Source organism: Aptenodytes forsteri, unplaced genomic scaffold (assembly GCF_000699145.1).
Source record: "Aptenodytes forsteri isolate BGI_AS27 unplaced genomic scaffold, ASM69914v1 Scaffold23, whole genome shotgun sequence".
In the NCBI taxonomy this organism is placed as follows: Eukaryota; Metazoa; Chordata; class Aves; order Sphenisciformes; family Spheniscidae; genus Aptenodytes; species Aptenodytes forsteri.
In genome coordinates, this window is record NW_008796043.1 from 6,456,724 (window position 1) to 6,481,529 (window position 24,806).

At 35.4% G+C, this 24,806-nt stretch overlaps 1 protein-coding gene across 1 annotated transcript in view; it reads right to left on the reverse strand.

Moving 5' to 3' along the window:
• Nucleotides 1–1,086: 1,086 nt before the first annotated feature.
• RBBP8 (RB binding protein 8, endonuclease) overlaps nucleotides 1,087–24,806 on the reverse strand; it is a 40,458-nt gene continuing 16,738 nt past the window's right edge. Inside the window, exons 5-19 of the mRNA XM_009285644.2 lie at nucleotides 24,288–24,400; nucleotides 22,486–22,561; nucleotides 19,182–19,351; nucleotides 17,643–17,744; nucleotides 16,458–16,555; nucleotides 15,683–15,810; nucleotides 13,846–14,731; nucleotides 13,631–13,757; nucleotides 12,418–12,518; nucleotides 11,497–11,611; nucleotides 10,415–10,585; nucleotides 9,742–9,811; nucleotides 8,649–8,745; nucleotides 4,047–4,188; nucleotides 1,087–1,327 (exon numbers count right to left, since the gene is read on the reverse strand). Coding sequence (XP_009283919.1) covers nucleotides 1,230–1,327; nucleotides 4,047–4,188; nucleotides 8,649–8,745; nucleotides 9,742–9,811; nucleotides 10,415–10,585; nucleotides 11,497–11,611; nucleotides 12,418–12,518; nucleotides 13,631–13,757; nucleotides 13,846–14,731; nucleotides 15,683–15,810; nucleotides 16,458–16,555; nucleotides 17,643–17,744; nucleotides 19,182–19,351; nucleotides 22,486–22,561; nucleotides 24,288–24,400 — 2,494 coding nt within the window. The 3' untranslated portion in view covers nucleotides 1,087–1,229. The remainder of the gene's footprint in view (nucleotides 1,328–4,046; nucleotides 4,189–8,648; nucleotides 8,746–9,741; nucleotides 9,812–10,414; nucleotides 10,586–11,496; nucleotides 11,612–12,417; nucleotides 12,519–13,630; nucleotides 13,758–13,845; nucleotides 14,732–15,682; nucleotides 15,811–16,457; nucleotides 16,556–17,642; nucleotides 17,745–19,181; nucleotides 19,352–22,485; nucleotides 22,562–24,287; nucleotides 24,401–24,806) is intronic.

The following is a 24,806-nucleotide window of genomic DNA, read 5'->3' on the forward strand; positions in this document are numbered from 1 at the left end:
CACCACTCCTATATAACTACACCTGGAATTAAATAGTCCTATCCACCAAGTTTTTAAATACATACCTTTTTATACGCACACATACATATATATAAAGTACAAGAATAGAAAGTACAGATACTTATATTTTTAAATTTATTTTTATTATTAAAAATAAAAGTATCTGTACTTTTTTTTCTTTTATTTTGGTTTAAGACATTTAAATAGTTACTTGCTTTATGATCTCTTTTTAAAGAAAATTCTCACTGGTTGAACCTAACTCTGATTGTACGCTGCTTGAACATTTTATTCTATTCTAGAATGCTGTTTTATTCTTAGGGATCTTATAGTGATCTTTGGCCTGCCTACCTATGTAAAAGCATTACCCTGCCTCTGTGATACTGCATGCTTTTACTCTCCAAATACAAGTATGAAACTATATCCCCTGCTACAAAAAATTAATTTAAATTAATTTAATACACCTCTGGAGAATCCTTCATAATCTACTGGACAGCAATGGTCATCACCTAGGAGAACTCTGTGCACAGTTGTCATCCAAATTTAGAAATAACAATGCTTATCTCCTTATCAATAAATGAGACAGATATACAAACAGATCCAAACTAAGAAAAAAGTATTGGATATTCTAATTTAAATGCTGAGGAAACCATGGTGCTATATGTTTAACACAAAAAATTAAAGACAGACACTTAGACTACATGGTTTTTATACCTCCAAACTATTAACAGTAGATACCTTTCATATTTAATACAGCTTTATTACAAGTAGATATAACCATTATTGCTAAAGGAGAAAGGCTATATAAAAAAATCCAGTGCAAAATAAAAGCACCCTACAAAATCTGCAGTTCTGTTCCCATTGACAGGCATTTAGACCTCGCAAGAACAACTGATTTCAGTGACTTCAAAGCAGTTACTCACTGACACAAAGTTCAGACAGGATTTGCTGGAATTTTAGCTGTTGACTTCAAAGAAAAAAAATGGGAGACTCATTGTCTGACAGGTGCAAAAATTAATACAAAATGTATTAACACAATATGAAACAGACGTACATTAAATAGTTTTGTTTCCTGGTACATCAAATTACTTTTATAAAATTTACATATTTAATGAAATGATTTATCTATCATTGTGGAAAACACAGTTCTTTATTTCAAGTTTATATTAACTATAAATATCTAAGGACAGGAAAGATACTCTTCAAGTTGGCGTGCCTTACTTCCCCATCCTTTATGTCTTCTGCTCTTTGCCTTTTGGAGAAAACATTACAGCATAAGGCTGCCGTCTTTTTGGACGTTGACAGGGAGCAAGATCCTCTTTAATATATCCTTAAAAGAATAAGAACAGATCTGAGGTAAGAAATACAGTATAAAAACACGCATAACTTTAGTTTCATTTTTTGTTTACCCTCAAAAAAATAACTTGTGAATTTTTTTCCTTTTATGGCAACTGGTTCTCACTTGACAAAAAGTTAGAGATCCCAGAGTGCAATATCGTTAATGAAAACCCTCAGCTGCCTTCTAGTAGATGACTACATAGTAATGCAATACAGACAGATAATACTGAAGAAGAGAATGGAAGCTATGAATTATTCATCTATTCAAAACAAAATTGCGTTTTTCATTGTCTTTCCTACAGAAGATTTTACCTAAGAGTAACAAAGCATGTAATTACTGCAAATTCAGTTGACTAATAAAAATCACTTTTTAAAATGTATTTCCTAGTCATACACAGGAAACTTCAGGCACGTGCGCTTTGTGGGTCTAAACAGTACACCCCTCTGTTTTGAGGGCATTCTTATTTGTTAAAGACTTGTCTATCTGGAAAAAAAAACAAACATCAACCTATGGATCAAACATGCTTTGAAAGCTCTCTGATAAGAAAAGTATATAGAAAATTTCTATAACATGCTCAACTTAGCTAACGCTGATAGTAAGCAGACATTTTATGCAAATCAGTTACAGCACCTGGCTTTTGTCAAACCCTTACTGTTTATCAGCACTAACATCCGCTGAAGTGAGAGTAGTAGATTCCTACTTCATAGTTGGAAAATGCTGTCTATGCAACTCAGTTATTTAAAAAACAAAAATAACACAAACCACAATTGGTTCAATATACCAATAAGAAGTAGGAAATACATCCTTTGTACCCCACTACTTCTGAGTGACAGCTGCAATTGCTCATCATGGGAACTCTCTCTGGTATTTTGGTGTTCTTGCTGCACTCTTGTATAATATGGCTTTTTACCAAGAAAGGGCTGATCTGAAGTCTGCCCTTTAAAAAAATATGCTGTTGAGGACCATTAACAACTGAATAGCTCTTACTCTAGCAGAACAAGGAGATAGCCAAGAAGCTAGTTTTAACGAGGTTGCAAGCAGATTCCAAATGGGTAGTAACAGACAATCTCCCTAACAGGATATCTCGATCACCTGAAGTTATAAATGGACATGCCTAGTTTAGACCAGCTTTCTCATCGGCTGGAACAGGTAAGAGGCAACCAGGTTGGAAGAGGAAGGACTACGATTTGTTCATCTTGAAAGATAATGATCAAGAACCAAAAGGTGGTTCTAGAGTGGTGAGAACTCTCTCTCATTACTTAAGGTAAAGGAGGAATGGATTAGCCTCAGCCAAGCCCTGTCTAACTGGATACGCAAGAGAGGAAAGAGACTACTCACAAAGGAAGCAGCGATTCAGCAGCGTTCCTGACGTCCTGGCTAGCTGGACTAGCCTCAGCCAAGCCCTGTCTAACTGGATACGCAAGAGAGGAAAGAGACTACTCACAAAGGAAGCAGCGATTCAGCAGCGTTCCTGACGTCCTGGCTAGCTGGACTGAGGGATTCACTTTCCTTTATGTGATACCAGAGACAAATTGATGGAAAAAAAAGAACCATTTTCCTGAAGCCTAACCAAGCCCAAGGAAGCTTAACGGCCTGCGAATTCTATGACTAGTTTAACCCTTTGCAGTGGATATTTAAGAAGGGGGAACTTGACTAGGGCCTCAAGAGCAAATCTGACATTTGTCCCCCACGATGAGGGCGAGGCTTAAAGTTCTGAACACCGTGTTTGAAATACACATATTTCTTGGAAATACAGCTTTAAATTTAAATGAACTCAACTCACTATATCTTGATTAAGCAGTATGATTTGCACTATGAAAGTTAGGTAAGTCCCTAAAAATCAAGGCTCCCTGTTCTGAAAGATTAAAGATGATACTGCAACACTATCACACAAGAACACATACACATCTCTGGCTACATTTTCCTATGCCTGACCTGGAACTGTTACAAGAACAGATAAAAATAAGTGAAGATTAATGCTTCACAGCTAATAACATACGCACAAATAAAGATTAAGTAACTCAAAGAGAGTTCATATAGGGCTCCTTACCTCAGGGTTTCACCACTTCTGAAGAAATGTATATATAGTACACTACAAACTCACCATATTTTAACATCATTAGTAAAAACTCATTTTTATACCAAGCTCTAGGGTTTAGAAGAATTATTTAGGAAAGAACAATCTTCTGCATGACGTAAAAAAGAAAAAAACAACCAAACCAGCTTTTGAGTGTCACTAACAAGCAGGGTATACGTATTAAAAACTATTTAATCACACCCTACCTTCAACATTTCCATTATCATGTGGTATTATGGAGCTCTAAAGATACAGACAAAGGACATCAACAGTGCTGCCTGTCTCTCCTCAGTAAGTACAATCTCTCAGCCTTTGCCTTTGAAAATGCTGACCCAATTCTTGCTTTGGGTCAAAGACATGTAGGGTTTTAAGTTCTATGAAAAACCCAATTATTTCTGCCTTCTCTATCTAGGCTCTAAGAAAGTCTCCTTATATTCCCTTCTTCTTTGTAGTACAAGAGCTGCTAAAAAAAAGACAGTATTTATTCAAAATAATGGCTGCTGATAAGGAAACAGACCTCAAGAAGACTGGGTGAGAAAGGCTGCTTTATGAACTAGAGATAATTTCAGGGAACCATGGGGGGGGCAGGAAATCAGCTTTAAAAAGTGCTTTGTAAGCCTTTTTTGCACAAACCTCTTTCCATACAAGTTTGGGTGGAAGGAAATCCCACCTCCCAGAAGTTTTCAGGAGTATTTGGAGGAATGTATCGAAATCTGTGTCTTGAACAGGAAGCTAGTTTCTTTTCTCTCTCTTCTTCTGGAATGTCTGCATAATACTGAATGTTAGGGGAAAAAAAAAATCCAAGTTAACAAATTCATATGTATAGAGCAACTGCTTTACACAATGACATTGTCAATCACTGTTTATTAACACGTTATCTAAAAATAACGGTGAGGATAGCCAAAAGTAGAGATTTGTTATCCAAATGACAAACACCTGGCCATTATCCTAAAAGCTTACTGAATTTACAGATTAAGTTTAACCTTATGGTGGCAAGTTTGTTAGCTTTACATCTTTTAACGTACCACAGGTACAAGGTTTAGGCATGTGTACAATTACTTATGTCAACAGTTTTACTGACTGATTTTACAAAGCTAAGTAGCACAGGTGTTGAAATAGATGGGAATTTTCTAATAAACTAAGTTTCAGCTTGCATTTACAAATAAAATAGAAAAGTGAAAAAACGCACTACAAAATCCATGCTGCAGAATTACGTCTACATTTACAGTAGTAACAGCAAACTTAAGTCAAAATGCTTCCTACTTTATTACCCTCAAATTAGGAGTAAATAAAGAGCTAGTTTAACTAGCTGACTGACACTGGGACTCCAGAAACTATCTGCCAGCTGGGCATTCTCTAGGGTATATAGTAAGTTGGCTAGCTACTCTTTCATCCCTGTCAGCTGTACTGGGGACTGCAACAAGAAAAGTATATATACTCTCCAAACTTTTTTGCTGGGTGTTCCCATGAGTAACATCATAGAAAGATAGGGCTTTTTTCATGCAGTTTTCTACTGTTTTAGTTTGTGTGTCTAGTTAGCATCTCCTAAAAATAGCAATCTGGCACTTGGATATCATAGAGTACCAAAATATTTTCAAAGTGAATGCACTGTTTGATTCAAGTGGCAAGCCAACAGTCACCATCTGGATTGCACAAGAAACCTAACCCTCATAAGAGTGGCAAAACAATTCTACTGAAATGACAGTGTTACAGTTCAAAAAGGCAAACTGAAGTTTAAAAGCTCATTCAATCAGCTGGAAAGTGATCTAGACTGGGGAAATCAAGAAAAGAATAGAATATCTCTGTCAATAGACATTACTTCCTGTCTCCATCTACGGGTAGGATTTCAGAAAACCTACTTACTTAGAATCATAAAGTACACTAATAAATTCCTTTTTTCCTACTAGATGGCAGACAAAATATAAAATAGCCATAAAAATCCTCCTCCAAAAAATCATGAGAGATAAATACCAATGATTGTATAGCAAAGAGTAATCACAGCTCTGAAAATGTCAGTGACAAAACTGCATGAACTAGGAAAAGTAGACTTGTTTCATTTTATGATTCTGTAGTCTGTGGGAACTGCAACTCTGCCTGAAACCAAGGTACATTTTCTCTCCCCGCCCCCCCCAAATCAATTCAGATTTCTTGCCATTCTACAAAGTGTGACACCAGAACGTATTCTTCTTTCAAAGCCCTTATTAATACAGGAATCTGATCTAGTAACATGTGGGTCTCTCCTGGTCAAGAACAGAGATTCAGGTTGTTAGTAGGTTGTACCCAAAATTTCAGATTACTGGTCTGTCTACTACAAAGTCCTGGCATGCAGGATAGAATAAACTGCCAGTTCCAAAGATAATATTCAGGAATGGTTATGAGCCCCTAGTAAAAGGTTCTTCAAAACGTATTGAGTGTAAGCCCAGGACACTCCCACACTCTTGACAGCAGAACCCCTTTCAGTCACTGAATTTGGAGACACTTAGTTTGAGAGTTTGCCACTGTCTTATGCAATGTTCCCTTAAACAGGAAAAAGCCTATGCTAAGACCAGAACTTAAGTGGATATCAGTAGTTTGGGGATTGAATCAGAGTGGGGTCACTCATGCAGCTGGACTTCAGAGACCCAGCTGGAAAAATGTCTGTGTCACTCAGCTAAAGGTCTAGAGACTAATGAAAGAAGCAGAACAGGTAATTATCATCTAGTACACATCAATTTTCACTGATCAAAGTTAAGAAATGACATGATGTTAAGTCAACAAAATTAATTATAAGAATTCTATAGTATCTGTGTAAACCAAATAAGATTAATAGCTGAGTCTCATTTAGGGATAATTAGCAGTGCACCTTACATTTGTCCTTTAAATAGCCTGGAATTTTAGAAATCGGCCTACTAAAAGTTTGCAGTGTGCTGCATTTTTTTGGAATTCAAATGTTTATGATTGGTGAGGAATATTTATGGATCACACAATGAAAAATACAGTACAATTTTGTAGGAACAGAAAATAAAAAGACCAATGAATAATCAAGCTAAGTATGTATTCAAAAGAAATTAGAAAGTAACCTTTTATTTTGGCTTGTTTAGAAATATATTAGGGTTGACAAAGAATGAGAAAGTTACATATATGTCTGCTAAACAGCAAAAAAACTCTCAGCTGTTTTCTAGATTGATCTCACTACCCACAGCATTTTCAGCCCACATGAAACATTCGAGCTAGGCTTTTCCATGTGTGAAAAGATACGCAAAATCTCATCCTGCGGTATCTGCACTGTGAAAGAATCGTTTACAGAACTCTACAATTTTCAGTCTCAAAAAAAGAACAAACCCTTAAAGTGTTCCTCTCATTAGTTTAGCACAAAGTTACTTAAGAGTAATTTCTGTAATCTAAATATATATAAAAAAATCTGATTCTCCTACTTATCTAAAGCATAGCTAGACTTAATAACCACACTAACAAATGTTACTTTTACAAGCTACCAGTAACTCCTGCATACAATCTTTCTCTGATTGCATCGCAAAGTCATAACAAACCAAAACAAGACCTCTGATCAAATGTTCTACATTGTAAAGTAAATGAGTTCCACAAAGTTTTAAGATAAGGACTTATAAAGGACTTTGATATCAGTCTGCTACGGCATGTGCAGAAGTTAAATCTCTCACATCTTCTCAAAATGACAGATAACTCTCCCCACTCTCATACTGCATGCAGCACATGGCCAGAAACAATTTACTGATTTCTACCCACTCCCTAAGTATTTCCTTAGGCTTTGGAGACTTCAAACCCGTATGACTAATAAGTAAGCCAAGACTTTTTTAAAGCATCATTTATGCTTTGTCTAATACTCCCTTTTTCCATAGGCATTTCATTCAAAGCTAGTTTTATTATGGTACAGTGACACAGCCAAGCATTCCACACATTCCAAGACATTAATCTTGAATGGCACAGACTTAAACCCCCCCCCCACCAAACCAACAAACCCAAACTTTTTTAAAGTTTAAGGCAGAAACCTGATATTGTAAAATTGGAGCTGTAAATGTTTCCAAACACCGTAGTTACCACTCTAACTTGCCAGAAAGTAACAAGAACGGGATTTACCGAGAGGAGAAGATCTGTAGCTTACAGAGACAGGAAATTAAGCCACTCAACACATGTCTCTTGGGCCAAGAAATAGACTGAAAGTTTGGGGTATTTTGGTGTTTTTTGTGTGTGTCCCCCCCCCCGTCTTGTTTTCTTTCAAACTTTTAAAATCAAACATATTTTTGAAAATGGTATTTATAGTTGACTGTAAAACTTAATTGTTTGTATTTAATGAGTTTTACCAAAGCTATTTTTCAGGAATGTGTTTTTGTTAAAAATATACTCTAATAAATTTCGTCAGCTAAGTAAATGTGACTTAACTACAAAGTGAATAGCAGAAGAATCTATGAAAAATGTTGGTTCTATGGTGTGGAAATTAAGTGAAAAGATTCCAGAGGATCCATCATTATTCAGTCATTAATCAATACTTCTGGCGAGCCATAATGTATAAGATCATTGCCTAATTAACTCCAGCCTGAAAGTTCATTAATGAGCAAATGAAATATGTCCTTATTACACATGTAATTACTTCAGTATTTTATCTCTATACCAAGTATCTGAAAGAAGTTTAGTAACTCGAAAGGGAGGAAGAAAGTGTAATGTGAAACCTAAAATTTCATAGTTTAACCTGCTAATATAAACATTTTTGCATGCATTTGCACATATATACCCATTGGCACCTATGCTGGTGCAATTATCTGAAAACACGGACACCCCAGAAAACAAGAAAAAAACCCCAAACCAACCAAGATATATCTATATATAGATACAACAGGACATAGAACTTACTTATTCCAGTACCTGTATATTTCAGTAGAGCTTTTGAGCTAAAGTTTAGAAACTTGTAATCATTCTTTGACTAGCTAATGTATTTGTTATTGACAAAAATCTTACTGGAACCATGATGTAAGAAGTTTCTATCCTTATAGAGATACACACAAAAAAATTAAGACTTTCTAAGTTATATGCAGTTACTACAGTTAAAAACAAACCAACCAACTCAAAACTTGGTAAAACAGCTTTGGTAAACACTTACTTCTCTGCTACTGTAGGTACTGATGATGATGCAACCAGTTTCATAATTTCAACAGCACTTTAGCACTTAGATACTAGCAGAGTTAGAAGAATGGAAGATTGACCAAATTTTAAAGCACTACTTACTATTTCACATTCCTTACAAGTATGGCCAAGCAATTTTTTTCTTTCTTCTTTTTTTCGAATAACCTCAATATGAGGAAAATCTAACACAGTATTCTTTCTGAAAAACAAAAATGTTTTCACACGATAGCACATTTATTTCTCCTACATGTCTGAAAATTTTCGGTTTTTAGAACACAATGAAGGAGAGTCTCAAGAAAAAAAATATCAGAAAATGCCTGCAAAACCCAATCATACTGCATTTCATAGCTGAATAGGACTATTTTTGTAACTAAAACAGTTCCAGTATTTTTTAAATGTAATATGATCTTTTACATAACCAGAGATGTGCATCTCCTCATTATGGCTTTTCATAGCGTGAAAATAATTCCTAGATCAAAATTACTCAAATATAGATCTTGTGTAGAATATTTATTTTGCTGGCGACACAGTTGTGCTTGTACTGATTTCTGCAAGAGGAACGTATGTTGGGGTTCAAGAACAGAACAAACAGATTCTTTTCAACTTATCTGCTCACAAAACACTAAGTAAGTTTTCCTCTACAAAGAAAACATACGCTGAGGTAAAAAATAAGCTAACAACTATTTAACTGAAGGGGTCGGTATCATTATGAAATGAAGATTCAGACTACCAACGATGATTATACAGAAAGGCAATAGAGGAAACACTAAGAGGTACAATTGTTAAACATTACTCCTCTATTGCCCAAAGGAAGGGGCAAAAGTGCCAGAGAAGGAAAGGTTTTCATTTGTACAAGCACCCAATAGGCTCTTTGCTCAAACTCATGCATGACCACATGCCTGTAAGAAACAACATGGATTACAGAAGACTGCATTCAATAAAACTATAAAAACCAGAAGAGGCAATCCCTTCTCTTCAGCAAATGTGATAGATAGGCATCTCAATGCGTTTATTCCCCGCCACCCCCACCCCAGCTTTTATCTAAGGCTTTTATCTAATCCACTAGAACTTTTACCTGTGCATCTTCAGCTGCTAGTATGTTACGTACAAACACGTTTATTTTATGGAAGAACAAGTTCCCTACAGGGAGGATATAAAGAGCCTTAAAATGCCTATACAGAACAAATTAAATTACCTTTCATCACTTTTGAGATAGGGCTCCACAAAAGCTTTCTGCTTGGCTTTATCTTGTTTATCCTCATGTTCTGTAAATACACAGGCAAAACAAGAAATTACATCATGTAAGGTTAACAGACTGCCTGGAGAAACGTCTGTAAAATTATTAGCCAGCTATTAAGAACTGCAAAAATGCCATGTACATGCAGTCTGAGACAACAGATTCAAACAGATACTAAAAATAATATAGAACTGATTGAACCATTGATCAAAAAGCATTACTAGAGTAGAAGGAAAACAGCAGTGAGACAAGTAAAAAAGATAAGCAGAATAGCAAAGGAAAGGTTGCTTAAAATATAAGATACTGCGAAACCTTTGATAGAACCTAGGAAGCAAGTAATCTGCAGCCAAAACCTGGTGTCTTCTGTAAGAGTCACTTTGCTGTACAGCTCCTATGCCAACTTCTATTACACATCTCATATTTGTGTGGTGGCTATAAACAATGAACTACCAAAATAATTTTCATATTTGTTTATGTTATGTCCTTACAATGAATAAATTTTCCCATTGAATTTATGAAAAATGAACTCATGGTTTATTTGGCATATTTGTTCCTAGAGAACAGAGCCTGATTTCAAATCAACTTTCGTAGTTTAACCAGGCTAATAAAGACAGAACAAATTATATCCCACTCTTTAGCTTCTTGCTTGCTGCTGTTATTCCCTTATCCTGCTCTTCATCATGAAGAGTTTCTTTTTCATCACATGCAGAAGGACTGTCTTCTGGTAGGCAGGATTCATATTCTTCATAGGTTGTCCGATCAAACATTTCTGCTAAGGTATCATTCTTTTTTTTTTCTCCTCCTATTATAAAAAAGCATAATGAACATCCAAATCATCCTCTCCACAATTTAAGTCAAGAAAGTATATTTTGATTGAATGTGTATCAGAAGAACTAACATTTACTTCCTGCTCCAGTACTGCTTAACTCAACACCAGCAATATATTTGTTTCTGCAACTTCTCTGTCAATCTTTTAAATGTGGACACTGCTCATCTATTTTTCATAAAGATACCTTGATTCAATTTCTAAAATTTAATTACTAAATCACCTTGATATACCTTTAACCTTAACACTGGATACGTGAAATTTTTGTCCTTGTAATTATGGAGTTATCCAAGCAGAAGGAAATACTTTCTGTGGGTAGGAGATAAACTACAGAAACATGATCAAGTTGCAACAGCTTAAAAAAACCCAAAACACACCGTTAAAAGTCACTGCCCTGCAGCCATGATTCACCACATACCATAAATTAAATGTGATATAAACACATTCGGATTTAAGTATACCAGTTCTATTTATATGCCATTAAAAATGAAATTAGTCTTCCCATAGAAAGTCTGATATGATTACATAGAAAACTTTCAAAGCTGTTTGTTGTAAGAGTGATTGCCGCAGGTGAGATCAGAACTATTATATGGTCAAGTATTTAACTCTTTAAGCACTGTAAAAGTATAGCTACTGGCTCTATCTCAGCACAAATCCTATCATTTTCTTACTAAGTTAAAAAAAGATCAACAACAACAAATGATTCTACTAGGCAACAGACTGACCTTTGTAACCTACAAAAATACATCAGTGCTGTTTTACTGCAAACCATCTTCTACTGTCTATTCGTACTGGGGAAAAAAAAAAAATGCCCTTAATGCCCTTCACTCTTTCCTCCTCCTTGTCACAAAAAAACAGCAAACCAAAGGGAAAAAAAAAAGTCTTACTTGGACTGCTTTCCTGGTTTTGCTCTTGATTTTTCATTTTTAACAGCACACTTTCACTAACATATGTATAATCCATATCAACAACTTCCCCTCCGACTCTTGATTGAGAACCACCCTAAATAAAAAAACCAAACATACAAAATTGCACTCAGAAGCAACTGATGTAGTCAGTGTCATTGCTGTATATCTGAAACGCTTTCGCAACAGCTACTGGCATCTTTTTGGACACTTTTATGATGTTTTTTCTGCAGTAATGTCTGTGTAATAAAGATGTAAAATCTAGGTAAGAGAATAACATGTTTTGAAATTCAAATGTGAAGCATTTATCCGGTGGATTACATTACTTGACGGGCAAGAAATGCCTTAAAAGTTTTCATGTTAAATTCTACAAAGATAAAGAGTAACAATGAAACATATAGAAATTAAAACCTGGTCAAATTAATACATTTTAAGATAGTCTTTAAGTGAGACAAAACAAATAGAGTTCAGGAAAATTCTCAGAGATCCTAATAACCAACCTGCACCCAACTCAAAGATAGATAATAGTCATTATTTCCACATTTTCTATTACTTAACATAGAGATAATACAGTGAACATTTTCACAGGAAAAATTATGAGATTTATCACATTTTTTTTTTCTTAAAAGAAACCCCAAACCACCCCCAAATGCATCAGTTTCATACTGAGTAGCCACCTGGCTGAGTTTATCAAATACAACTAGACAGTGGAAACGTTTTAGGATAACTGTAGTGTACTATGCATAAACAAACATTTCAGGAGTGCAAACAAATATCAAATGAGCTGAATTTAGATTTTTTGTTAAAAAGTGGTTTTGATCTGCCCAGAATAAAGTTCATGGTACTACTTTTGTAGGCTTTTTTCAATATCATAGAACATGCAGACTTGTTACACAAGTTTACCTTTGTATCAATCACAGTAACGTCCATTTTGTACTGTGAAAGGTCAGCTCCTGGGTCTATGCACCACTGGAGGTTTTCTAAAGAAGGTTTATCTTTCGGGTCTGGATGCAGAGAATATGAGAAAAAAGGCAAATAATCAGAATCCAATTCTGCCAACAGCATCCTATAATGTCTAAATTATAAGTCAGCTTTCCTTTTATCAATTAATCTTTGGGTTTAGGGATTGATTTTTCTCAAGCAATAAACATACCCATTTGCTTTAAATCATATTTCGCCTGAAGAGTTAGAAATAAATCTTTAATTTTTTGTCATATTCAGGGAGCACACCACTCCTTTGTGTTTGCATGAAGTATGTAATACATAAAATACTCTTGCAGGTAAAATCTCTGTACTGTGTAAATCAAGTAGCGTTAATACTCGCTAGAAGACATCAGGACGATAAGAATACAAAAGTCAGGGCTTAGACTACAAAAGAGTAAAAACCAGTGTCCGGTCATTGTTCCAGAGATGGCTCTTGATTTATCTGTGAAGTAGAGGTTTAGATTCCAAGCTACATGGCCACACCAACTGCTGACAGATTTTTTTAAAATTCACAGTGCAAGTATTTCTAAATAAAAGTATGCAGTGTAACAGCTCAGCTAAGGAGTACAAAAGCAGTGATTCTACAATCCCAGTTCAAAAAATAAGTTTTCAGACTGGGACCACTTAACAGGAAAGAAGATACAACTTCCAGGAAGAGTATTTGGCAGCATCTGCTCATTATCATTAAAGGTACAAATTTCTTTAACAGATCATCGTGAATCATGAAAAATGTTAACAAAATGGCTTATCCTTACACTTAAGTACAGTTTTCAAGCATTTGATATAGTTTAAACTCAAACTTCCTGAGATTTTATTTCAGTATCTGTTATTCACATGCTGCAGTAAACAACAATGCTAAATAAACAAGAACGAACAAGATTCCTAGCCTGTTGAGTTTACAGCTGGATGCCAATGATATATTTATTATATAGTGGCACAAGAATGCCAGGAAGACACAGATTGAAAATGTTGGGGGTGATCTTGAGAAGTCCTGAATAGGATGAGACTAAGTTAGAAGCAGAACAGAGAAAGTGATTAAAATGGGAGAAAAGAAGATACGAAAAATTCTATTCAACCATAGCACAGGCTGGAGGGGCGGGGGACAATAAAAGGAACATTTTAATTGAGTTACCTTGCTCATTTTGCAGTGCTTTATTTTTTGATAGTCTACAAGGGTTTGGTTGAAGTACAGATGCTGGTTCAGACTCTCCATGTCCTGTCCTTGTTTTCTTTCTATGTGGTACATGGCCACTGACAACCTAACAACATATTGCAATTTTACTATTTCCCAAAACTTAAATATAATATTTCAAAGGAGAAGGAAAAAAAAAAGTCAGAAAAGCATACCTCCACATCATCAAAAAGTTGCTCTGTCTCTGGAGAACTTGGCATTGGTGCAATTTTGAAGGGAGGAACTTCTTCTTTCATTTGGATTTGGTTTTTCTTATCGGGGAATGTTTTTTCCAGCATTGCCTCTTGTCCATAGGATTCCTCTTGTAAATCTCTGCCAAACAAAGAACTCTCATTGTTGGCATTTTGAATGGATGACGAACCTTCAGGAATGGGCTTCCCTAGCTGTGAAAAAATGTCATGCAGAGTCACCTGTTTCAGTCTATTTTTACAGGTCTCCTCACTTCCTTGTTTTTTCTCTTGACAACGAACTCCAGAGAAGCGATCAGACAGATCCAAGGGCTTATCAACTGTATGTTCCCCATTAATATGCTGAACATCTGATCGAAAGGGCATAGAGTTCTCTTTGTTGAAGGATGTTTTTTCACAGCTAATTGCATGCTCATCTTCAGCTTTCTTCCTCTTGGCACACCTGCTTTCTAGCTGCCTCTGGTGTACAAGAAGGAAATCACTCTTGATCAATTCATTTTTAGCTGCACAAGTGTTTCCAACACAGGTTACAGCCTCATTAGTATTCTTTTTCACAACCATTTGCCTATTGATAGAGGCCTGGCTGATAACTGAGTTGATTTCAGTTCCGAGATTCAGTGGTGCAACAAAAGCAACATCTTCAGATTTTGGTCTACTTTTATGAGATCTGGAACTGGAAGGATTGTTGAAGAGGTTGGTTTTGAGATTAGGCTTCAATCCTGAATCTAAAATACAAGCGGCATGACTTGTACTTGAGTTGTTCTTCATACTGCTAGAAGCTCCAAAAACAGGAGAGGCTACCTGAGAATCCCAGTCAACATGTGGTGGAGTGTTCTGAGATGGATCTGAAAGACTGAATACAATGAGAGATGAGATATTTTTCTGGAGTACACAGAGGGCTGGGAGGAGAGAAAGGGATATACAAAAAATATGTTTCCTATCAGTGATCTACTTTAAAGCTGTCAGACCTGCTAGCATTAACTGAAAACAGAAGGAAAAAGAAAAGGGAAATTTTTCGTCTAGGAGTAAGTACTGTTGCACTTAGAGCTGTAAAAGGCAAACAAAACACAGACCTTGTCCTTCCTTTTAGTATGGTGTGAAATTCTGTTCCACGTTCAACTGAGAACCAAGGACAGAATTAAGCCTACCTAGGAATCTCTTCTACCAAAGGACTTCCTACCTTTCAATGCAGTGAAACAGAAGAAAGTGAGAATGGTTGTGATAGCAGCCTATCTAGGTTCTTGTATACATCTTATAATCACGATAACAGATTCTCAAAGCTTCTGCAAGTGAAGGAAAAATGTGCAAACTTCTTTCAGGTACTCTGTTTTTTACTTGTCATCAATAAAACATACATTTAAGATGACAGGTAAGGGCTAAAAAAAATTTCAGTTTAGACCACAACATCCTGAGGAGAGTGGGAAGGGCAACAGTCAACTGGTATGACATCTAGTCAGCAGAAAAGTTTTATGATCATCTTCCTACCCCAGCTCCAGGCCCCTTACCCCCAGGTTTACGGGCCTCAGAAAATACCTCGCAATAACAAGAAGTCAGTGAGGGAGGGACTCTGTACATAGAAAGCCAAATCAGAAGTTTGAGAATGAACTAAAAGTCCACAGTTTTGCATTCTATCAGTTCCTTTGGTTCTAATGTTATTTACTTGAAAGAAGCCTGTATAATATGAAAATATTTATTTCCATCTCTGTACCTTTAAAGCAAACCGCTGTAAGGTTTTAAATTCTAAAACCAGAACTTCATGTAAGCCTGTTTAAAACAATATTATTCTAACCAAGTGGAAACACACCCTAAATTGTTGTCATCATTTCTTGATTCACAAGCTGGATGTTTTCTTGAGTCTTCAGACTGCATGCTCTCTGGGGTCTGGCTCATAACAGTATTAGTGCAGGGAAGACTCAGTATACTCTGGGACTCCTTGCAAGTGGTGAAGGAAAACAAAGAAAGGAAGTGTGAGAAGCTATTAGAATTAAAAATTAGAAATATGCTAGGTTTGCACATAAATACTCTGAAGACCCATTCAAATTGAACTATTCAAAACTCTGAAAAATAATAAGAGTTACAAGACAGATCAAATTTTGACCAACAATTTTAAAGAAGTCTTATGGAAATTTAAAAAATTCATCATTCAATGCACACATTAAAAAAATAGTCTGCATACTATCATTTTCACTGTAGTTACCAAGTAAAAACATCACATAATCTCACCTGAGTCACCAAACAGACTCATCACCAAATAATCTTTTTAGTGTCTTAGACTTGATTACTGCACAAAGGGAGTTTGGCAGACCCAAGGATTTAGTCCACTTAGTCAAACTTGAAAGTTGTATAGACAGCAGGAACTGCGCCCCTACCCTCCTCCCCAACCCCCGGGACAGGTCAGCACAGTTATCTCTCTTCTTGCTAGAGCAATTCTGTAATGAGTAAGCAAAAGCACATCAAAGTGAGCTTATTGGAACTCAGAATACTTGTGCAGAGTTTTAATGCAAAAGAGAAAAATACTGTTTTCAAAAACAACTGACACAAAAAGCTGATTATGTAAGAAATCTGGGAATACTACTTACAGATTCCTCTTGAACAGCAAGTCCAATTGTTTCTGCCACGACTGCAGCCAAGTTAAAAGATGGCTTTGGAACAGGATAGCCTCCCATCCTTGGTTTATCTTTATGAGTAGAAAGCAGCTCACAGTAAGTTGCATATACATTATAATATCTTACTCCACGCACACAAATGGTACACAGAACTAAAAACGTCACAAATTAAAATCGGTAATTATGGAAATAGTTTGACTTGTTTCAGGTAAAAATCGTATCTGGAAGTGGTAAGTGGAGAAGGGGGGCAAAAGAAGAATTTCTGATGAGAGCAAACTGCTGTATCACCACAGAGAAATATGCTTCCGATTTGAATACCGCTCCCCAAAATTAAAATACAAAGACAAGTCAATGTAAAAGTTGCTTTTCAAACTTCAGTTCAGGGCATGAATAGTCTGAGAAAAAGCATGTAGAACAGTGATAATGTATATGTATAGTAAAATGCTTGGGTTGCATATTTCCTATTTCACTTATAATTATTCTTCCTGTGTTTTTATTAGGAAAACAAATAGATGAGTTCCCCTTCTTTCAGGGATTTAACATTACTCAGTTTATTAAACTGGGGCAAGGAAATATGATGGGAAAGTACAAGAACCACAACCACCACAACCCTGACCTGCAGGCATAATTCCAAAATGCTGATTCTTGCAGTCATTTATAGTTAAATACTTCATAGAAAAAAAAAAATCGGGGACACAGAAACTTCTTGTCAAAGAACTGTTTATGGAGAAGGACTTAAGACTTAAAGACTTGTACCAATTCACAATTGCAAAAAAGGGAATAATTAACAGAAGCACTTCTAAATGTTACATATTCATGTCAGACAGAAGTGCAATTCCCAGAATATTTTATCGCCTGTACAGTTGGAAAATCAGACGTAAGACAATTGGATAAGTTGCCTAAAATATGAGATATCAGCAGTAAGAGCTGCAACTGAGCTTTTTAGTTCTTGACTCTAAGCCCTGATGCTATGCCACTAGATCATGTATCTAGTGGTATACAGACAGGCATTACAAGACAGGCATTTCAGCAGCAATTCTGTGATTAAACATAATATCCTTTTTCTGGCTCCTGTGTTTAAAGAGACGAACCCTCAGTTTTACAACATTTTTTCCTTATTTTGAATGGAATTAGAACTAAATCTATTAATACACTTACTTGGTACAGGGGATAGTTGTGGATCACAGGTGTCTGCCACTAGTATCTCTTCTCCATGGTGACTGTTCACTTGTGTGGAATACAGCGGAATTTTTCCAAACTCTTGGAGAAGATGTAGAAACATTTTCACACAGTGAAATTAGGTATCCTGTTGTGATAATTTTGTGTAGATACAGACAATGATCCTGATCTTAAAAGCACTTGAATGTGAATTTTGACATGTCAGTAGATCCAGTAACCTAAGCATATTCGATTATTTTTATTCTGAGGTATCACTATGACAAATTAGTCACAAATATTTCATATTAATCCTTTCTCTCACAAACATGAGCCTAGCCAGTCAGCCATAAAACAATACTGACATGTAGTTACATCACTTTCTATACTAACCACATAAAAAGTATGTATCCAACCTATATTTGACCTGTTAATATGGCAACAAAACTATTAAAGAGTAAACCATCCAAGGGAATAATTTTCTGCATCAGCTAAGGTAATGAAAAGGTGAAAAACCTGAGATTTTAATCATGGCCAACTTTGTGCCATGTAGTCTTTTCTATCTGGACACCAACAACTTTTCATAGCCATTAACTGTGATGGGTATTTACACCATTTCCTACATATTTAACTTTGGTTTAATTTAGTAGCTATTTTTTTTATTCAGAAAATGGAGAGAATTAGGTATCTTTAGAAAGGAGAAACTATTCACAGCACTAAAATTACATACGCAAAATGAAGGGCGTGAATAACTAACCCACCCTCTTCACCCCACAGTTGTGCTATTTTTATTCTTGGGAAAAAGCTTTTAGTCAAAGACTTATATTTAGATGTAATCATGTATTATTTAAAATACTTTTTTTTTTTATTCCGTAAGATAAATTAGCACATTAAGAGCACCTGGATTGTTTATCATATTTCCTGTGTATCATTAAAATACAAGCCCGAAGTCCCTTATTTAAAAAAAAAAAAAATTCTTACAGTTACTATGCATTAGAGCTATTTCTATGACATTACAGAATGAAGTTTAGAAGTTAAACGTGCACAATACTTCTGGAGTTAGACACAAAACAAATGCAAACAGTTTACCAGTACCAGAAAAAGAAAGATCATGTAGCTGCTAGAATTAGATATCTATCAGTTTCAGTAATATTAAATTGCTGAATGTGGCAAAACATTTATTTCACTCACCACTAGGTGGTGACATAGCTGTATGCACAAGTCAAACCCCAACAGATTTTTTTAGTTTGGAGTTACAGAAGAGGTATGGGTTGGAAAACTGTTATATTTGCATGTGGATGTGGATGAAGAAAAGTAGGAGGTTGAGATAAGCTTTGAGCATATCGCTGATATAACAGTTACTGCTAAAGATATTTTTCCCCTGACTCATGCATTATAGTTTAAATGGAAAAAAGCCAAACCAAAAACACAAGACTTTTTTTTTAGTTTTCACCCTTTGCAATCAAATTTATACATCATCTTTTTCTTCAGCCCTTAAAAATATATTTTAAAATTAATTAAAAAAAAATACAATACTCTTACCACTGTTGCTTTCTGCAAGTTCCAAATCTGGGTGCGTATGTTCTGTGTATCGGATATGCCTATTCTCTTTTTTTCTTCTCATACGATTAACCACAGAAAAAGAAGTAGTCAGAACTGGAGAATCTGGAATGACTCCTCCTTCTAATTCCACCACTTGTTGCTTTCGCTCCCTGGAGACGAAATTAGGTGGTCAAATAAAACCCCAAGTCAGCAAGATGAAGAGCTTTCACTTCAGCAAGCAGGACAATCATATGGTTCAAGAAAGTAACAATTTAGAAAATACAGTCATCTCAGTAACACAACAGTGTAAAAAAGTAATACTAGAACCCAGTTTTTAGACACATCTAACAACAAATTCATACTTGCTCCACCAAGCCTAAGAATAGCATACAATCCTAGCTCTTCACATTTGAAGTCAACATTTAATTACTGCACTATGGAAGACTTTTTCCCTGGAAGAAACTAGGGACTGTAGAGTTTCTAGCTTGTTCTCTGAGGCATGTGCTACTTGAATGAAAGAATGCTGAAATGGATGGACTAGTGTCTCTCTCCCTGTATGGAAGTCCCTGCATACCCCAAGAATACTAACTGTCTTAAAAACAAAACAAAAGCTTTCAGACACTTTTAAATGGTAATGAACTGCACTGTATTAAAAACAATCCCTCTCCAGACCATTGGATGATACCTCTTATTCACCTCACAAAGGTCTTCAGAGAGGAGTGTAAAAAGCAATGTAAACCATGTAAAACAACTAATGTAAAACACAACATGGGTTATGAAGTTTATTTTCTCTCACACTGTCAGCTCTAACAGCATGTTGCAGAGTCAGTATATAAAACTTAGCGTAACAAGTAACTATGTCTTTTCTCTCCAAAATTTCTATCTAGACATAGCAAGGAAATAACAACAAAAAAGCGTTAATTTCACTTCTTTTAACTTAAATACAGTTTGTTTAGTACTTAATAAGGGCATTGCTACCTGTCGTATGGTGGCGGTAGTGAGAAATGGAAGAGGCAGTAAAAGAAAAACACAAGGAAACCTAAGCTGGCCTGCTTGGTCATCTTTCTGCAGTAGCACTTTTCCTTATGACTCTCAAGGGAAAACATGGGCCAAAAGATAATTTCCTAACTATAAAGAGAAGGATGTAAGGTTTTGATCTAAGGGAAGAAGAGGAAATATGGATATATATCTGCTTGCATTGAAATGAACCACAATATCATATATAAAATAAGTTAATAACACTATGGAGAACTGTAGAAAGCTGCCTGGCTTGAGACAACAAGCATTTTTACAGTTAGGCTTTTTACCATGACTAACTTTGAACACTTAATGACAAACACTGATGCACTTATGCTCTTAAGTCTTGACAAGTCCTAATTGTGCGATTTTGTAATTCCTCTTTTTAGCACATTTACAAAGACAGCACCATAACTGGAAAACTGTATCATCTACTAAAAATATCTTAAGAAACAAATCAAAACAAACAGTAAAACAATATATTCATTCAGTTACTTTGCAAATTTAAGTTAGCTGTTAGAGTCCTCTTTAAATTTACTGGCACACGTGGCCTCGTATGACTTCCGTGCAAACCAAAAGGTAGTTCCTATGTACCACCACAAAATCTATCAAATGAAGAAGCTGGCATACAAACTATAAATCATAAATATTCAATAAATAATTTCTGAATCATGGAAGCATTTATCTGAGACCCCAGAAAAGATTTTTGCAGAAATTCCCTTGCTGTTTCCATCCATGGATAATGAAATTCTAATCTGATAAAGGATCAGATAATACAATTCTTCTAAAATTTCATTGATTTCACTTTTATAAAGGATTCTTAGATATTTTTCCTGAAATATTAAACCTTGGTAACAAAATACAGAAGATTGCAAAAATCTAATTTCATGTCATGCACCAGAAACAATCTGTTACCTTGCACCTACGTGATGATGTTATGTTGATCTAAGTTGCTCATTCTAAATACAGTAACACGACTGTAGTTCAACCGAAACAACCAAATGCAGTGGCTATAGCACAAACAGCAGGACCATCCTTGTTAATGACTGTTTATCCACTCAACTCTGCACTCATTTAAATGACCACCTAACATGCAGAGCAAATAACTTAGTGTTACATTGTTCACTCTCCACTTTCCTACAGTGGCCGGAGATTTTTACTGGAAGCTAAATTGCAAGACTGGGGATCAAACTAAGACATTTGGATGGATCTGTCTGGTGTCAATTTTTTTAATGTCACCTCCTAACTTCTGTCAAGCTCCACAGGAGAACCATTATTGAGAAGGAGTTATACAGTGGGAAGCATATAGAAATTTGTTCCTACTTGGTATTAAAAAGGAGTACTCCTGCGGTCATGAAATATGTTACTCTGAGAAGATGAAATGCATACAGAAAGAGAAAGGATGATTAAGGTGCAAATGATGGGAGACAAACCAAGAAATACAAAGGAATAGGAACACAGTCATTCTGAACTGAACTCTAAGTTGTTTTATTCCTCTACCAAAGTTACTGTCTGACAAAGACAAGAAAAAATTACATGCAGAAAAAGCCTTACGTATCAAGCCCACACATCCTGTCCCATTCCCCCCATGCACATACGCAACTTGTTCACAGATAGGCAAAACTGAGTTAAGTTTCAGATGATGTCAGAACACAGCTATTCAAGAAAGGAATACTACCTCTGCCTTGCACAGTGCACTGTATTTGCATATTAACCACAACATTATATGGCACATTCTTGCTATCATATCAGATTACAATTTGACAGTCAATTTGTAGCTCATTACTTTTATGGTTTTCTTTTGAAATTTACTATGTCTTTTTCTTTTTAAAATTATAAAATTATCATAAGTTTATTTAAAAAATTTATTGCAAGATCCTGGGGCTTTTTGACTAGCTGAGAAACTACTTTTCTAAAGTCTTAACCTAGGAGGAAAGAATTGGTAAAGAGTCAACAGAGGAATAAAAGAATGAGATGTCAGGCTTTGCTATGCACTGTGACCAGAATAATCTTGAACAATCGTGAAGTCAAACAGAATTTCTATGACAAATGTATCTCGTTCAGTTTAAAAAAAAAAGATGCACACAGTTTAAAAAAAAGCAGAAATTCTGCACAAGACAAAGATGCTAGTTTTATGTTGTTACAGTGGCTGTAGGCTAACTTTTCATAATCTATTGAAAAAGAGGAAATTCAAGTTTTAAAGACTTAAAAGCTGATATTTATATCCCCAGACATTACTACTGAGGAATGGGAGGGAGGGGAATATCCAAAAAAGCTCAAAACTTACTCTAACTCCTTCTGTAATTGCTGGAACTGTTCAGTTATCTTTTTATTTTCATCCTGTAAGTTGTTTTTTTCATTCACTGCAATTTATAGGAAAAAAAAAGGAGAAAAAAATCAGTGCACACATGTTAACATCATATCCTATCTAATTTTGTCAGGTCCTTTAAGGAAACAGAACCAATTCTAAAACGTAATACTATACACTCTCTATGGCTTACCAAAATGAATTTTCAAGCTAGTCATTAAAAAGGTTGTAAAATGATGTGTTAGAAAAGGCAAAGGTGTCACAATTACTGGATCATATTAGTTCCACACAATCATTAACTACTTTTGTCCATGTACATAAAAGTTGGACTGTGTTGTAAAGATGAATGAATTGCTTGCTCAGCTTCATGGACAAAATTGCTTCCTCAGGTTGAAGACAGCCTTTAAGTATAAAGTAATTAAAATTTGGTTTTAGCTACCAATGTGACCAGCTAATTGGAGACAACAGGAAAAATAAAACCCAATTTCTTAAAAATCAGTTAAATATTTTGTCAGAAATTTTTTATTTACTTTTCTTAATTTCCAATTCATTCTGCCCATACTTCACACAAGCTTATTGCATCACCTTCAGCCTTTTTTCCACGCTGTCTCAAACTAATGTAGTGATAGCTCCCAACTTGTCTGTTCACTTTAATTTTTATTTTCATGTTCTTATTCTTTTGTTGTATATTTTATCTCTGGATGATTCTTGACTGACCTTTTTTGCTGGTTGCAGGAAATACATAAATTGTCATATAGATCTCAACCCAAACCCACAGAAGACTACTGTTCTGTCAGATAGTCTTCAAGAAGATTTGTATTTAATAGGTCTCACCTTGATTTTTAAGGCTCAGAGGTTTATTTAAAGATTGGTTGTACCCTATTTGTTGTTAATCATTAAACTCAAGAATTCCGAATATTTTATAGAAATATCCAATATTAAAAGTCCTTGAAAAATTAATGTATTTTATACTAGTACAGAATCTAGTATTTCTATAATTTAAGCACTAAAAAGCTACTTTTTGTGTCTGACATCTCCCATATTTTAAATCTCACTGAATGTCTGCTTGTTGATCAAGCAAGACAACTAAATGACACAAAATAATTAATGGTAAAGATACCATTAACATTTTAAAATCCTGACCTGTATTTTTTAGCACTTTATACAACCAATCTTTCCAAACTCTCTTCATTAAGAGATTTGTTGTGTCCTGCCTTCATATCACCCAGAACAGTGTATTTTTTCCTGTCCCATATGTACGACTTCCTGATTTAAAAATGAGCTGTCTACAAGCTGCCTGGCATGATTCTTTTGTGGTTTCAGAGGGTTATGTGAAGGTTACAGGTTACTGCAGTTAAACTCCAAGACCAACTGCAGGACACAAGCCGGACCCAGGGAACTTCTGTTTGAACTTGCTACTTTGTGATCACCAATTACTTTTGAAGTCAGGGTTTCCTTAGGAAAACTGGCAATCAGTCATTCTATGCTTTAGCTGTAGGAATAAACAGAAGCAGCCACATTTTATCTACAGTAGCTACTTTACACTGTAAGATTTTCCACGTCAGTTCACTTTCAGTATCAGCACTTCAATCTAAGAAAGAGGGTCAAATGACTAGTAATTGGTATGTTACATATTTTCAGACTGTAGAATTAAGTATCCCCCAACTGAACTCGGGCTTACTAAACACACAACATATAAATTATATCAAGTTACAGGAATTCACAAGGAACTAGTTTACAAAATAGTATGTTTTGTCTTCAGACTCATGGATAAAACTCACTAAGCTCAGTGATAAGTTTAAGATTCTGCTGCCGGATATTTTCAAACTCTTGCTGCTTCTTTCTCATATGTTCTTCGGTTACAGCACAGCGATCACATAATCCCGCTCTTAATCTATAATAAAATTAAGAGAAAAAAAGGCCCTCTGTTAAGAAAATATTGCCATACATGAAGCAGATATCCACACTTAACTGGCCTTTTGAACAATGAAAACCAGAAAATTTGACAACTATGCAGAACACCACTAAGTACTGCATTTTATCTCTTGACATAGCAATATTTTGAGATTTCTGAATAATCTAATACTACATGTACTAACATTTGCATAAATGACGGTAGGTACTGGATACTTCTAAAGCAACATGCATTACTTTATTAAAGTGGAGCATGCTATACCTTGTCACTGAAAGTCTTTGTGAGGTATCCTACTAAGAGTACTGTCAGATATAAATTACATAGAATCATAGAATCGTTTAGGTTGGAAAAGACCTTTAAGATCATCAAGTCCAACCGTTAACCT